Source organism: Pelodiscus sinensis, chromosome 1 (genome assembly GCF_052426305.1).
Source record: "Pelodiscus sinensis isolate ZL-2025 chromosome 1, ASM5242630v1, whole genome shotgun sequence".
Lineage (NCBI taxonomy): Eukaryota > Metazoa > Chordata > Testudines > Trionychidae > Pelodiscus > Pelodiscus sinensis.
The window spans coordinates 293,697,036-293,714,090 of NC_143052.1; the positions used below are offsets into that span (position 1 = coordinate 293,697,036).

A 17,055-nucleotide genomic window follows, 5' to 3' on the forward strand; every position below is an offset into this window, starting at 1 on the left:
TCTACCTTAGGCTAAGAGGTCTGCATTTGTCTGCCATCTGCAAGAGCCAGGAAGTCAGGCTGTTGTTGGGATATGTAAGAATAGGTGTCTGAGATGGCTATACATTAGTGGTAGGGTCCGACCAGAGCAGACATTGTCCTTTGAACATGTTTTTTCCCCTTCATCCTTACAGCCTGGAAAGATTGATAAAGGGTCTGGCCAGAGCAGGTATTGTCCTTTCTGATGTATAAATATATGCCTTTTTCCTTCATTCTTTCAGCCTAGAAAGATAGTTGGACTGAACAATGTTGTCTCTGTCTCTTGCTTATTCCAACTTGCTCTGTAAAAATACTTTCAGGGTAACATCCTTTGTAATCTCTGTAACCTGCTGATTTGGGAAGTATGTAATGTAGAAAAGTGCTGATCTAACTGAAAATCCTGTAAACAGTAAACTGGTGGAATATAATATTAATCATCATCTGCCTATTAATATTAATTACTAAATAAGGATTTAGGAGAAGTAGTGATAGATGTGTGAATTAACATACTAAAATGGATAAAGGAGTGTGACTGGTGCCAAATCATTGCTCACTTGGCAGATTGTGTTGAGGGTCTGAGGAGAATTAGTATCCGCAATAAAGAGGCCTGTTTACTCCATCTGCTCCTGGGTTGCCTGTTTCTTCTCTAACTGCTCTTTGTTTGCTCTGCCCTGGTTGGGGCCAGAGGACCTAGGCAGTCTCTTGATGCTTTGCCCTGCTTAATAATCTGAGCTTCCAATTACTTGTTCGCTCTGCCCTGCCTGGGCCTTAAAATGATTAAATTGTGCTATCCTGCCTAGTGGTGGGAGTTCTAATCCCAGCTAGGGGGCAACATCACAGAGATGTAGTGGCTTCCCACAGAGCCAGAGGAGAAGGGATTGCTGCCAACCCAGTACAGAGGATAATATCATTAATGCAAGTCAATATGCACTTATGGAGAATGGAACATCTCAAACAACTTGATACTTTTTTATGACACTGAAAATGTTACTGATAATGGTAACAGTGCTGGCAGAGTGGTATTGATTTCTCTAAGGTATTTGATTTGGTATTGCATGACATTTTGATTAAATAATCAGAGCAATATAAAATTAACAGAGCACACATTAAATGGATTAAAAGCTGGCTGATAGTTCCCTGTTTACAGCTATATTTTGCAATATATCATTAAGCAAGTATGTCTCCAGTGAGGTCCCATGGAAATTTCTTTTTGGCTCTAAGCTATTTAATATTTGTATTAATGTGAAAAAAAATCATCACTGGTATAGTTTGTAGATTACCACTCCCTCTATTTTTGGGTTAACAGACAAACCAATCTGAAACACATGATAAACTGTGTGCAAGCACACAATATGGGTTTTAATATGGCTAAATGTATAAATCTAGGAACAACGAATGCACTCAGCTGCATGTGAGGTCCCAGGGTGATGCTCTGAACAAAAGAGCTAATTGTGATTGTAGGATGCATAAACAAGGGAATCTCAAATAGGAGTGGAGAGGTTATTTTGTGTCTGTATTTGGCACTGGACACCGTTGCTAGAATAACTGTACCATTCTGAATCTGGTTCTGGTAGCAACAATTCAATGATGCTAAAAAACTGGAGAAGGTCTGAACAAGAGCCCCAAGAACAAGCTAAAGGATTAGAAAACATGCTGATAGTGACAGACTCAGAGTTAAATTTGATTATCTTAGCAAAGAGTAGGTTAAGGGATAATTTGATTACTATTGATAAGTATTGACATGGAGAACAAATATTTAATAATGGGCTCCTGAGTATAGTGGAGAATGTTTAACACAAGCCAATGGCTGCATGGGTAGTAAGTGAACCTTGGGTTGGGGAGTCAAGCCTCCAGCCTTGCTTCTTTTGCTCAAGCCCTCTACCCAATAGCAGTCAAGCCCTCGCCCCACCACAGGGCAGGCCTCCAGCCCGCCATGTGAACCCTCCCCTGGTCCTAGAACAGGGGGAAGACAGGTGGCATGCAATCACAGCTTCTGCGTGGCTGGAGCTGGGGGCAGCTCCAGAGCAGCAATGAAGCAGGGGTGCTGTGGAGGCCAAGTGTGGGCAGGGCCATGCCTCTGTCTTGGATGGCAATGCCTTCCCCTGCTTCTTGTACCCACTTCTTATGAATGAATTTTTTTAGTTTCAACTTCCAGCCAACCTGGAAATAAGGTGTACATTTTTAACACTGGAAAAATGTACCAAGTATTGTCAGTGATGGAGATTGCTCAACAATGTTTACATAAGATATATACGGTAATAGGAATTATTTTGGGGATGACTTATTAGAGAGGTCAGACTAGATGATCACAATCATTTCTTCTGGTCCTAAAAATCTATTAATCAATTCAGTTATCTAAAGAAGACATTCAAAGAGTATTCAATTAAATCTGTCCTTTAACTCACCAATTTCAATACTTATTAACTGTATTATGGTAGTATCTACAGGTCCTAACTAAGATTGGATCCTCATAGTGCATTCTTTCATAAACATATTAAGAGTCAGTGCTTTCTAGAACATATCATTACCTAAATTAGACAGAGAAAAGTGTTGGGAGATAATATTATCTGATTTTATAAATGGAGAACTGAAGCAGGGGAAATTAAATGACTTTCTCTGTGTCTCACAGAAAGCCTTTGGCAGAGACAACAATGTATCCCAGCTATTTGAGATCTAATCCAGTGTTTAGCCATATGGTCATCTGTCCCTCCTTCAGCCTAGGTTTAAATCTGGTAACTAAAATGCAGAAGTGTATCACTAATTAATTTCTCATGTACTATATATATTTATATGGACTAAAAAAAACTCAGTTAAAATTACAAAAGCAAGCATTGGACAGTTAAGAAATAATACAGTAAAACTCCAATAGTCAGGCACCCGATTGTCCAGCACTCCCGATAGTCCGGGATCAAAATGGCAAGCGCTTCTGATGGAACCGGAACTGCTCAGGTCAGCTGCTCTTACCTGGGTCACAGCAGGGAGCTGAAGTGTTTTTCTAAGAAGAAGGGGAGGGGAATTGGATTACTTATGGCATCCTGGCCAGCTTCTGGAAAAGCCGGCCCCTTAGCACATGTGCTGGCTGTATCCGACCAATCGTAAGGTTGGGGTGGGGGAGTGGGATCGGGTTATAGCAGGGAGCAGAAGTGTTCTGCTAAGGGGAGGAGGATTGGGTTACTCATGGTGTCCCAGCCAGATGATTTGGGGGGGGAGGGGAGGTAGGGAGATTGGGTTGGGAGTATGCAGTACCTCCTGATACTCCGGCATATCCGATAATCTGGCACCACCTAAATCCCAAAGGTGCCAGATTATTGGAAGTCAACTGTAGAATTAAAGCTGCCCATGCAATTTGATTTGGCCCCCTTCTGCATATGCATTATGAAACAATCCTTTAATTATGTGATCAGGTACCCCTGTTTTCAACAGGAACCCTGCTTTAGCAATACCCAAGATACAAGATTAACATTATTTTAATGTGCGTGTGTATATGTAATTTCCTAGATCTTTTAAAGAAGAAACTAAAATAAAAAAAACACATTCTTTTATATGAAATCATACCAGCTCCCCCTATAGATCATCAGCTGGACTGGAATCTTTAGCTCTACAACACAGACCTTTATCCCTTAATTGATAGTGTGGCTCCAGGCCAGCATACAGCAGCCATACCTACAGAGCGAGAACAAGGTTGGGTTAAAACCAACCTTTGCATACATTTAAAAAAAAAACAACCTACCATCCTGCACTGTTTGAAGGATGGTTTACAGAATCTAGTCCTTTATGTGCAGTTAGAATTTTCTTTAATACTGAAGTTACTTGAACACATTCTAGATGGAGCTGGTAGCACTACCCACAGTTAAGGTTGCCTAAGAACTTCCTTGTAAGACCCAATTTTCAGTTGCTGTTAATGTTACTAAACCTTACTTGTTCAGGTTGAAATTTTTCAGGTGTCTGCCTCAGACAGGGGTATCGTTCAGGGAACCAGGAGAGGGCACGTACACCTCACACAAGGGGTGGGATGGTCCCGGGGCCCAGTCTCTGGGCATCCAGGGGAGTTAGCAGGGGAGGGCATGATGCCAGTAGCAGGGATCCAATCCCCCTGCATTCACCAGCAGTGGTGGGGGCAGGGAAGCGGAGTTATGCAGCTTTAGCTTGCTCTGCTTCCCACTGCTGAAAGTGAGGGTATGCCGCCCCTTCTCCAAGCAACATGCTGGGACAGCAGAACAAGCCGGGATAGTGTTGCTTCACTCCCCCCACTCCCAGCCACTGGGTGTGTGTGTGTGGGAGGGGGGGGGGGGCTGGACACCAGCTGCCAGCACCCTGGCCCTGCTTGTCCCCTGGGTTGCATTAGTTGGGGGAAAAGGCAGTGCAGAGCAAGGGCAAGGAATAGGAGGACATGGAAATTCACAAAGGTACCTGGGTGCCTTATAAATATATTTGTTTCTTTTCCCCTCTGCTTGTTTACTTTAAAAATAACATGAATGTAAAAATTGGTCTCCTTTGGATCTGCTACTGCTAGAGGACTTTTTAGGCTCCCAGCAGAGTGTACTGTGACCTCTACCTATGCCTCACTTGAAGAGCTCTTGGTCTTGAACTTTGATCAAAGACATCACTTCTCCCAAGTGTTCACTAACCTCTGGAGTTTCAAACTCCAGGCACCTCCATGTGTGTGTAACTCTGTAACCTGGACAGGCGGAACCAAACCGGGGATTGCTGTAGTTTAGCGCATGAGCTTCTAGTGCAGAGCTGGGGAATCTAAGGCCCAAGGGTGGGATGCAGACCATGGCTTGCCTGGATCGGGCCTTTGAGACTCATAGCTCCCTTAGCATTGGGGAGTCCATTGTGGCACTCCAGCCTCTCTGCTGCCCCACAGTGGAGCAGGAGCATACAAAATCTACTCACCTGGGCCTCCCTAGGCTCTGGTGTGTGAGGGGAACGTGGGGAGTGTCTTTCTTCTTCTCAGTTTGGGGACCAGTCAATGAGAGTTTGCCCCTTTTTGTTTTCTTTTTGTGTGTGCCCACCCTCTGATTTTTTTCCTTTGGGTCAGCAGCCCCTGACCCCAAAAAAGGTTCCCCACCCCTGCTCTACTGCGTGAGCTAAAACCCAGCTGGCTCTCAGGTAGGGTTGCCAGATGGTTTCCACAAAAATACCAGACACACTTGAAATTACATCAAAATTAACATTACATCTTATTTAGAAACTATGTCTACACTGGGAGCTTCTTGCGCAAGAACTCTTCCAGAAGAGAGAGTCTACACTGCCATGTGCTTTTGCGCAAGAGCATCCATGCCAGTGTAGACGCTCTATTGTGCAAGAAAGCTCTGATGGCCATTTTAACCGTAGGGCTTTCTTGCGCAAGACATTCATGTTGCCTGTCTACACCGGCCTCTTGTGCAAGAACAGCTGCGCAAAAGGGCTTCTTCCCCAGCGGGAGTGTCAGAGTTCTGGCACAAGAAGCCCTGATTTCATACATTAGAACATCAGTTTACTTGCGATCACGCGGCCAGTGTAGACAGGCAGCAAGTTTTTGTGCGAGATCGCACCAGTGTAGACCCAGCCCCAGACTTTCATATTTTCTGAATTTGTTTTTTAAACAGACGGCCCAAATACTGGACTCTCCCGTTCAAAACCGGACACCTGGCAACCCTACAGGAAGGCTGCAGAGCAAACTCATTCTCCCTGTAAGTGGTCGGACAGGACAGCTCATCCCACAGGTGCGTGGGTTACAACGCCACTTCGCTCCTCCCTCCCTTCCCGCTCGCCCCCTCTCCCAGGCAGACGGAGCTGAACCGTCTATAGCTTCTAGGAACGTAACTGGCAAAATAAACTGTTGACAACAACAAACCAGGTCCGCTGAGCCCCGCCCCTTCGGCACCACCAGCAACAGCAGCCGGGAGAGCCCCCGCCCCGACAGTCATCAGCTCTTCTATTGGCTAAGGGAAGTGGGTGACTTGATTGGCCGAAGGGCTTGCGCTTAAGCCTCCGTTGCCAAGACTCCGAGTTTCTCTTCCGGGTTCTTAGCCTCATTCTGTGCGCAGGCTCCACCCCTTTTGAATACGCTCCCTGTCCCTTTCACCCCTCTCTGAAGCGAGTTGTGGGCTGGGAAGTGACGCGTACGCTCCGCCCGGTGGGCGGGGCGGACGTGACGTGTTTTCCCGCGGTTTGAGTGGTCGCTGTTGGGAGCCGGTTTGTCCGTTTCTCGTCTCCCCTCTGCGGTGCACGTTTAAACTTCGGACCCAAGAGTTGCGGCTCCGCGCGCCCTTGCGCGCGCCCGGCCGACATGCCGCCCAAGCCCCCCCGGAAGGGGGGAGCCGCCGCCAAGGGAGGCAGTACCCCGCCACCTCCGCCTGCCGCTGCCGCCAGGTGAGAATCGCCAGCCGCTTCCTCCACCCCGGGCTCTAGCCCCCGCGGCACCGCTTTTCTGCTGCTCCGGGAGCGTCCCGGGTGAGGGCAGCTCTGCTCTGGCGGACGCGGAAGCGCTCGCCGCTTGGTTGCGCATCCCCGTGCGGGGTGGTTGGGAGGCTGCCTGCCCGGCTTGGGGGGGGATGGCTGGTACGGTACTGGGCGCTGCTGAAGACGGGTCCGTAGGTCCCTGGTGCTCGCGTGGGCAGAGGTTGCTTTGGCCGGAAAAACAGCCCGTTGGTGTCCGCCCAATCGGCGGTGCCCGCTGGGCGAAAGGCTCCCTTAGCCTCGCTGGTGCTGGGGCCTGTCAGCTGTGGCCAACTGCACACTCACCGCGGTGTGAGATGTAACAGCGAAGACCTGGCTCTGACTGACGAGAGGCACGTGCAGCGTTAAGCATTTTATGCTGATGGAACCGTAGGATTGGCCTGTTAAGATTCAGGCAGTAGAAATGTGAAAGGTAATGCAGGGTCCTGCCTGGGTTCCTGATTGCTTCCAGCTCTTTGGCTCCCATGCTTCCCAAGGTCTGCTCTAGTGGGCTCACCTTTAAAGGACAAAAAATGTGCTGCTTTATCTGCTACAGATAGATGACATCTGATGTGCATGCATTCAGCATTTCAGGATTGTATGAGTTTTAGATTAGAAATTCCAGTGTAAAACCAATTTCTTTGGTTCCCTGCTAGTCACTGACCTTCCTTCAATCCATTCCTGGTTCTTGGGGTCATAAGTAGAGACCTGTACAACTGAATATCTCCTTTATAGCCATTGACGTTTGTGGATCAGATGTGGATGCAGATGCTCAGTAAGATGGGTTTTCTCCAGAGAAATGTCACATTCTAGCTAATGTTTTATACTTTATAATCATATGTGATACATTTTCATTTAAATGAACCTGATAGTTAATCATCCATTTCACTCTCTTTTAGGCTTGAGTTTGGAGAAACTGGCTTTATTGCACTGTGTGACACACTAAGAGTATCAGACATTGTGAGAACAAATGCTTGGAAGATGTATGAAAAAATGTCCCCTACTGATGGAACTTTAGTGAGTACTTGGTAGAGTTAATGCTTACAGTGACTTGATTTAAAATACTGAGCTCTGGATCCGTGCTTAGCCTAACATGTTGCCTTAGCCAAGAAGCAAATTGGTAAAAATTGCAAGTTATTTTAAAATGGAAATGCTACAGTGGTATCATTCTGATGCAGGTTTATATCAAGGTCAAAAAGTACAAAGGTTGCTGTGTACACACATCTGTGTAGATTAACTTGCATAACCTCACCTTCACTAAATATGCCAATTAAAAAAACCCCTTTAGTTCACACTTACTCTAAATGGTAGTTAAACCAGCACTATGTGACTAATCACATCCAGACCACATGTTATAGCTGTTCCCCACTCTGGCACTCCAAGTGCGGAAGATGAGGGCCTGCACAAGACTATATATACCTTGCCTCTGTAGCCGTGGTCACTAACCCATCAATTGTGAGGCATTTGGGGCCTCCCCATTTTCCCCCACCCTCAAGAAGCCCCACTGTCCATCTCCAGTGACCCTGCAGGAAGCCGGTGCTACCTCCATTGTGGATAGGAGTCCTGCAGCTGCGTGCCACTTCTGGGGTTTCAGGAAGTGTGCTGGCTGCACCCCCTCCCCCAAACAGCTAGTGCGGTACCAGACCCAGGTCTGTGGCATGCTGGGGACTTCCTGCGGGGGGCTAAGGGGGCGGAGGAGTCCCTGGAGAAGGGTGCATGCTGGAATGAGCTCCCCCTGCAGTGGGTGGGGGAGGCAGGGGAGGATGTAAAAGTCTCTAGAGCAGGCGAGTGCTGGGATGAGCTTCCCCTGCAAGAGGGAGGGGGTAGGAGTCCCTGGAGGGAGGCAGAGTGCTGGGACGTGCTTTCCCTGCGAAGGGGAGGGGTCCTTGGAGGAGGCGAGTGCCAGGGACTCCTTGTTGCCTGCCACCACCAACACCCTGTCCCCTGCTGCAGCACCCACTGACAGCCTGCTATCTGTCCCATCAGCCACTGGTGCCCTGCCTTAGCACCCTGTCCCCTGCTTCAGCCCCCACTGTCACCCTGTCCCCATCTCTAGCATCCTTCCCCAGTACCATGTCCTCAGCTCCCACCAGCACTGTTGGGGCCACATTAGTGAGGTTGGGGGGTTTTGGAGAAGGTTTGTGTGTGGTGGTGTGTGTGTTTTTTTTTTTTTTTTTTTTTTTTGCATCTCACTTGTGTGGCCCCAACTGACTTTTCTGTGGATCAGTGACCCCCTGACACAAAACAGGTTCCCCATCCTTCTCGTACCCAAATCCCTCATTCCCACCTCAGAGACTGCAGCTCCTGTCTCGACCCAGTGAATACGGCTAGACTGCAGGAGTTTTTTTCCGAGATACCAGAGGTATCCCAGAAAAACTCTTCTGCATCCAGAACATGTTTGTGCTTCTGCTTTTTTTTAGCCGAAGAGCAAACATGCTCTTTCAGCAACCCCTATATTCCCTGTTCCAAGAGGAATAAGGGGGCTTCTGAAAGAGGGTCTTTTTCCTGACATTTGGCCCAGTCTAGAGAGGCCAAATGTTGAAAACCTCTTCCTACAGAAAAATCAAGGGGGGGAGGGAGGGAGGGAAAGGCGGCAGTGTAGCCATACCTTGAGAGAGTATAAAGGCCAGGGGTAGTAAGTGATGGAGAGGAGGAGAACAAAGAGGACAGGGCTTCAAGGAAAGAGTGGAGTCTTGGGGGCGGAAGGATGGGGTAGATCTTGACTTGTTCTGACATTTAAAAAGTGATCTTGGGCATAGAAAGATTGGAGACTACTGCTCTATAGGCTCTGCTTACAAAAACTCCCTAGAGTCACAGATTCATGGACTCTGAGGGGAGGAAAAAAAGCAAAAACTGCCACCATCAAGTGATTTAACCCTGAAAAAACAAGAGGGAACACTTGAATTTCTTCCCCAGCGATACCCCAAGTTCTTTTGCCCAAAGACAACTTGAAAAAGAAAAGAGAAAACAAGCTGCAGTCTCTCGTAGCTGACTGCTCAGTCTTAGGCATGCAGACATACACATAGACCTCCTGTTTCCTTCCAGGACACAAGAATCAAAGCATTGCCTTAAAAAGGGTGTTTTTTATTAATAAAACAGAGATATGCTTGATAAACAACTGAGCAACTGAGTCAAACAAATTAAAACACAGAGAACATCTCTTAGATAGTGAATGGGAGAGAGGAGGCATAGGTTCACACTAGGGATGTTAAAATTAGATTAATCAATTATTTGATTAGTCGATAAAGGCTATTCAGCTCTGAAATGTAGCAAGAGCCCACCTGGCTGTTGCTATGTTTCAAAGGCACAAGTGCTGCTCAGCTTTCTGCCTTTGAAATATACAATGCTCTCGTGCGTTTCAAAAACTGAAACACTGCTTGGAACCTGGGGCCAGTGGTAGACTCTGAGTCTCCCACTGGCCCCAAGCTCCATGCAGCGCTTCTGCTTTGAAATGTACTGGAGCCCTAGCAGGGAGACTGGTACGTTTTAAAGGTGGAACGCTGCTACTGAACTCCTGCCCTCTCAGGGAGCTGGAGCTGAGGGAAACCAGCTTTTAAGTTTAACCCCTTAGTCACTATGTGCTGGCCAGTGCTACTCTTATCTATTACACCACCAATTACTTCTTATAAGTGGGTCTCGCCAAATCAGCTGAAATCTACTCGCCACAGGCAAGTCGATACGTGGGTCGCCCCGTTCACTGGTGGCACGTGCATGCGCAGTGCAGGGCTGGCGAATGGATTTCACCGTGGTTTGTCGAGCCCTGCTTAAAAGCATTATAATAGTCAATTTTTATGGCTTCTTCTTGTGACTTTTTTCCTCAACCATAGTATGAGAGCACCTAGTTAGAGGATAAAAACAGTAATAGAAGTCATAACAAAAATAAAAACAGTAGAAATACAGGCAGTCCCCGGGTTACATGGATCCGACTTACATCAGATCCCTACTTACAAACGGGGTGGGGCAACCCCGCACTAGCTGCTTCCCCCCAGCCGACCAGGGAGACGCGAAGCTAGCGCCCCCCGGCCAGCAGACCAGGGAGACGGGGAGCGGCTTTTCTCAGCAGACACCTCAGCTTGAGAATAAAGGACTGAGGGAAGTGAGGTGTGGGAGAATAAAACTGAGCTCTGGAGAAATGTTTGGCTAGAGTTTCCCCTACAATATGTACCAGTTCCGACTTACATACAAATTCAACTTAAGAACAAACCTACAGTCCCTATCTTGTACGTAACCCGGGGACTGCCTGTATTACCAATACATGTTGTTAATGTTAAAATACAGCTTTTAAAATTTAATTTTAAGTTAATGTTCATACTGTACCATATCGTTTACTAAATTTACACCCATGAGTTGGAGAACATGAAATCTGATCTCCCCCATGAAATCTATATTAAGGATGGTTAAATTGCAGTTATCTGGTAAATCATGTAGTCGACACAAATTGTATCGACTACGCAATTAGTTGATAAGGGCCACTCTGCAAGGCCACAGCAGGGCTAACTCCCAGAGCCAGTTTGAGCTGGGACTGAGCAGTCCAAGTTTGTGCCAGCTCCACGAGCCACCCACGCAGCAGCTCTGCAATTTAAATGGAGTAAGAACTGTCAGGCTTTTACTAAATTGAAAATGCAGAGGCTCAGCATTCCGGACCAACGTGAGCCAGGACTGCCCGGTCCCGGCTTGCGCAAAGTTTAGCAGCCCCTGTTCACATCAGCCTCCCCCTAACATCCTCACCCCCCTGCCAGTATCAGAAGCAGCAGCGGGGTGGGTGAGCGGCACTGTAGAGACAGAAGCAGCAAGAGGTGGGGGAGCAAGTAGTTGATTACTCTCCCAACATCTCTAATCTATACAGCAAATACACAAAAGACTAGATGTCAGGGAGAAGACAAGCATTTATCAAATTGGCTGTTGTGATCCAAAAGGGATTGCATGAGGATTGTGATAGTTATTTTGGGGAGGGGGGTCAAGGTACAAAGGTACTGCTACCTGTACTTCTGTACTGCCTTTAGAGCTAGGTAGTACTGTTCCTGTGTACACTGGGTGAAGCAAAATAATTGATATGACCATGTGTGGTGGGACAGGCATGCCACTAGAGTATAATCCCATTTGAGAGTTGAGATCTGTATTATGCAGCAAGCTTGTGTCACCACTCATGTTCCCAGAATCACAACACTATTTTTTTTTAGCACTTTCTGGATTAAGGTTAGCATATGTATATCTACCTGAACGGCAAAGTGCAATTCCTTCACTATAGCTAATGTATCTTTACTGTGTCCAGGATACAGGATTTTTAAAAAAGGACTAGATAATTTTATCTAATTGAAACTGGCTAGGATAAAAGCATTTAGGAAATAGAAGTCCTCATTTTCTAGGGCATAAACTGTCAACTAATTCATTGAGGTTAGGACAAAATTTCACTCCGTGACATGGTACTGCATAATTGTTAACTGTAAAGACTTTACATTTTCCTCTAATGTGTGTAGTGCTGTTAAACTGAATGCTTTGCTAGATGGACTAGTGTTCTGGTCCAGTGTGGACATTATATATTAGATTATTCTTTGCTATTGGAAAGCCTGTTGGATTGGCCCAGAGAGAGAAATAGTTTATTGGGTTTCTCCTCTCAGACTTTTTTCCTGAATTCCTCCTTCAGAGGGTTGCCATTTACACAGAAAAAGCTGAGGATTCAGAACCCAAACTCCTCAGACCTCAGGGAATCTGGCAGGGATATACTCATCGAGGCTGTGCCTCTATACTGGCTCTAGATCCCTTCAGAACCATTGTCTGCTCCCTGCGAACATGGTTGACCATGTAATCTGATTTTCTGGTCTATTTTAGGGGAGTAGGATCTCCAGTGATAAGGCGGGGGGGAGGGGTTTCTTTGGTGCTGCCGAGTAGAGGGAAACTACAGATTTGGTAGGAATGGTGCCATGGAGTTGATCAACTTCAGCCCTCCACACGTGGCTATATAAGGAATGAGTCCCCAAAGTTACTACTTCACTACATGTTTAACTTCCTAAATCCGGGACTCTCTGGTCCGGCAGCATTGGACCATGGATGTTGCTGGACCAGAGAGTCCTGGTGGCTGGAGTGTGAGTCCACCTGGAGTCCAGCGGCCAGGATCCTCATCCCTGGGGATCCCCGGCTGGGCTGGGCAGCAGCAGGGCCCATTGGTGAGCTCTGTTCCCGGGGAGGCTGGGCCAGGCAACAGTGGGACTGGAACCTAAGCTGGAGGTGTGGTGCTGGAGCCAGTTTGCACTGGGACTGAAATGGAGTCAGCGTCAGGGAAGGGCAGCATGCTAGGATGCTGGGGATAGGGGACCTTCCCTGATCTGGAAAATTCTCTCATTCGGGACCAGTCAGATCCAGAGGGTGCTGGACCTTGGGAATCCATCTTGTTGTATCTCCATTGTCCATACATTAACATCATAGTTAAATTTCAGGGATAGACCCTAGTCTTCTGTTCCGGCTGGTTTGCTCAGGCAGGATCAAGTCTGTTTAAACAGCCAGTTGTGAACTCCCCTTCAAAAGAGGAATGTAGCATGGCAGCACAGAAGAGGCAGCAGAGGTCCCTCATCTCTCTGATCCAGCATTAAGGATACATCAGAGGAAAGACAGTGTTCTGAGCACAGATTATACCAGACAGATTCCTGGCTGGTAGAATGGTCCATTGGAAAACAGTGCCAGCCAGTTCCTCCTCTAACTTGTTTGCAGCAGAGGTCTCATTCTCAGTTGGACTTAGAATCCCGTAGCATAAAGGGGGAGTAATCTCTCCCCACTACACAGCTGCAGGATTCAGCCGTCAGTGTGGGGGGGAAACAGAAACAATTGTAATTTTTTAGATTCAAGTATTTAAGTACCAATACTTCCAAATGAGCATCTGAATGAAAAATGAATTTGTTGGCAATAGGAAATGTCAAATAATTTCAGTATTATATGTGAGCCTTCTTAGGACATTCTGTGTATTGCTAGTCTTCTGTAAAGAAACATTTTTTTCTACTCTTTTTATCTACTCATTTTTTTCTTTAAAAAAAAAAAAAAAAAAAAAAAATCCTGTGTCCTTGCACGTTAAATGTTAGTTTGCTCCATGACAACTCTGAACAGTTTCAGTCTTAAACTTCTGAATAACCACTCCAGACTTATTGCCAGATTCATTATATTTCTGATTCCAAGAAGGAATCCAAAGGAACTGGCTAACTGGTATTTTCAAGGAAACACTTATTTAAGAGTAGTGCAGGATTTCTGATTCACTATTGGTTTTTCTTTCTTAACAGTAAAAAACCACAGAAAAGAGACGAGACAATTTTTTTAGAGCAATCTCAAATGCATGAAGTGAGCAGAAGAAAGAAAGCTACGTTTTTCCGTTTACTTTGTCATGAATAAACTCTTTAGTCTTGAAAGCAGCATATTAAGCTGGCATGAATTGAAAGAATAACCTCTGTTCAATATAAACTATGCAGGCACAATTCCTACTCCATAGTCAAAAGTAAGTAAGCATTGTACTGATTTGCTTACCAATGCCTTGGCTTTTCTATTAGTGAACATTCAGTGAAGGATTGTGATGCACTAAGATTTTAAAAAATAGTCTTAAATAATTGAGGGCTGTAAGTGACTTCAACTGTGAATGCTCAAAACAAATCTTAAAGGTGAGTTTTTGAAGTGATAGAAATGTAGCCGTGTTAGTCTGGGGTAGCTGAAGCAAAATGCAGGACAATGTAGCACTTTAAAGACTAACAAGATGGTTTATTGGATGATGAGCTTTCGTGGGCCAGACCTGGGTCTGGCCCATGAAAGCTCATCATCCAATAAACCATCTTGTTAGTCTTTAAAGTGCTACATTGTCCTGCGTTTTGCTTCAGTTTTTGAAGTGAGTGAGTTATAGGTAAAACCAGCTGTCTGTCCATTAATAAATTACACTAAGAGGCATAATCACAAGAGGCATTGACAGTCTGGTGAAAATGGAAATTATTCTTTGAGGAGTAGGTTTCATAATCATGAGTGAGCTGAAGCTAAGAAAATCTCCTTAAAGGAAGAAGCCTCTGCTTCTAAATAAAGAGAGCCTCTCAGTTAAAAGTCCCAGTTTAAGTATGGAGGTAAAATCTAGTAGCATACTAGTTCAGGTGGGGGATAATCAGTCTCTTGCATAACGAGGAAAACTTAGATACTTGGTTTAGTGTGTGGCTGTCAGAGCAAAAGTACAGTAAATACAGTAGACTTCCGATAATCCGGCACCCTTGGAACCCAGGTGGTGCCAGATTATCAGAAATGCCGGACTATCAGGAGGTACTCTGGCAGGGACGGGTCTTGTCGGTGGGGGAGGGGGCGGGTGTGTGCCAAACCCTCCCTCCTGCTGCAGGGAGGCAGAGCCTGCGAGTAGTGGAAGAGGAGAGGCGGCGACAGGCAGGCAGCCGCATTCAGGATGTTCTGATCAGTTACACTCACTCCGGCTGGATCCACAGCCGACACGCAGTTAATCTACCTTTCCTCTCTACTGCCTGGGTGGGGGGGCGGTGGGAACGGGTAGATCCGCGGGTGACAGGCTGCTGCTGAAACTCACAAGAGATCATCTCCCCTCCCTGTCCCTGCTGCTTTTACCAGTAGACCGATAGTCCAGGATCAAAAGATCGAGTGAGCTTGTGCAAAAAACCAGAGGCAGCAGTTGAACTCTACTGCCCGGAGGAGGGAGGGGTGGGAGACAGGGGAGGGTAGGGGTCAGTGGGGTGGGGGTGTGTGGATATATACACTGCTGATATATATACAGTCTGTTAATTATTCACGTAAACACTAAAAAATGCAAACTTTAACAAACCCCTGAAACTTAAATCTGTAACTTTATTTTGCCATGCTGCACAATTACTCATCATCCAATGAAACCAGTGCTGCTTCATCCCTGTTATCATCCCCCTCTTCAATATCCTCCTCTGCTTCTATAGGAGTGTCAACAACAGTAGGCTCTGGTGGTGGTGGTGGTGAAGAAAAAGGCTGAACTGTCTTCTGTGCCCTTGCAAACATATCCCTGAGATCAGTTTGCTTAGAGGACTGTGACTTCTTAGCATAAAAGTTATTCAGAATAATATGAAGGTTCATCACTTCAGCTGCATTATATTGGCTGCAAGACTCTGCAAATTCTACGAATTTGGAAATGAATTCAGTTGCCTCTCGCCAGGTATATTTTGCTCTCTCCATCACTACTTCTTCTTCTTCTTCTTGAGGTTTTTGTGGATTCAATTTCTACAACTGGTTCATCTTTGTCCATGGCAAGCCATTGTTCAATGTCATTTTCTGAGAGCTTTGCAACAGCATTCTTCTTAGAGACATTTTCAATTATTTCTTGTATGTTACTAATGTGCTTAGGCCTAACATTAAATCCACAAAATTCCTCTTCATCAGAAGAATCATCACTCAACATGATGCTAGGCCAAAGTTTCCTCCAACATTTTCGTACAGTAACCTTCTTTACGTCTTTCCAAGCCAATGCAGCTGCATACACAGCATCCTTAAGGTTGAAATCAGATTGAAATTCAGAAACACTGCAGTCTGAGTTTACCAACTTTTGGACAAAAGTCCCCGTGTAGAAACACTTAAAGTTCTGTATCACACCTTGATCCATCGGTTGGATCAAAGACGTCACGTTTGGTGGCAAATATGTAGTGAAGATATTTCCACTTACAAGCTCTGAAGCAGGCGGATGTTCTTGACAGTTATTGAGCAAAAGAACAGCTTTACTATCCTCCGGTAGACCCTCCTTTTTAAAATTCTCCTTAACTGCGAGCACAAAATGATTAAAAAACCAGTCCTTAAAGATTTCTGACGTCATCCAAACATTCCCCTGTGCTTCATAAATCACTGTCAAACTCGTAAGTTTTAAATGCCCTTGGTTTTTTGTACTTCCCTATGACAAGAAGCTTAAGTTTGTGTGCCAGATGCATTTGCGCATACCAGAACTGTAATGCGGTCTTTGTTCATTTTGAAGCCATGAGCAGCCTTTTCACCACCGCCAACTAGAGTAGAGTTTGGCAAACAACGCCATAAGAGCCCAGTTTCATCAGCATTGTACACTTGACAAGGTGACAACCTGTGTTCCTCCACCAACTGCTCAAAAATAGCACTATACTCCTCAGTGGCTACATGATTGGCAGACTTTTGCTCACCACTGATATCTAATTTACGGATCCCATGCCGATCCTTAAAATTACGCAACCAACCTTCTGACAACACACATGATTCGCTAATGTTAATTTGACTGTGAAACTGTTTTGCTTTTTCTATGAGCACTGGCCCAGTAATGAGCTTACCTTCAGAATGCTTTGCACTAAACCACTTAAAGCTACATCCAACTGTGCCATCTTAGGCATTTTCAGTTTGCGCCGTAGCTCAGTACGTTTAGTAGGTGCTTCACTTTCAGCAACAAATGCTCGCAATTTATCCTTCTGTTTCTTTGTCATAGATTGTCGAAGATCCAATGTTAAATTTACTCATGATAACGTTCCGATTTATGCCTCTTTCTAGCATCTTTATAATTTCTAATTTCTGGTTCAGTGTCAGGGTTATATGCTTCCTTTTAAAAGTTTTCTTACCACTACTACTAGCGCCTTCATTCACTTTTGACTCCATCGGTATGTAC

At 45.7% G+C, this 17,055-nt stretch overlaps 1 protein-coding gene across 2 annotated transcripts in view; it reads left to right on the forward strand.

Moving 5' to 3' along the window:
- The first annotated feature begins 6,097 nt into the window (after positions 1-6,097).
- The window catches only part of RB1 (RB transcriptional corepressor 1), a 150,521-nt gene continuing 139,563 nt past the window's right edge, over positions 6,098-17,055 (forward strand). Inside the window, exons 1-2 of one of the 2 annotated variants that reach the window (XM_006122970.5) lie at positions 6,098-6,374; positions 7,340-7,457. In XM_006122970.5, coding sequence (XP_006123032.3) covers positions 6,292-6,374; positions 7,340-7,457 — 201 coding nt within the window. In that variant the 5' untranslated portion in view covers positions 6,098-6,291. Of the gene's footprint in view, positions 6,375-7,339; positions 7,458-13,705; positions 13,918-17,055 lie in introns of those variants that run through there. The other variant, XM_006122971.5, reaches the window with a different exon arrangement.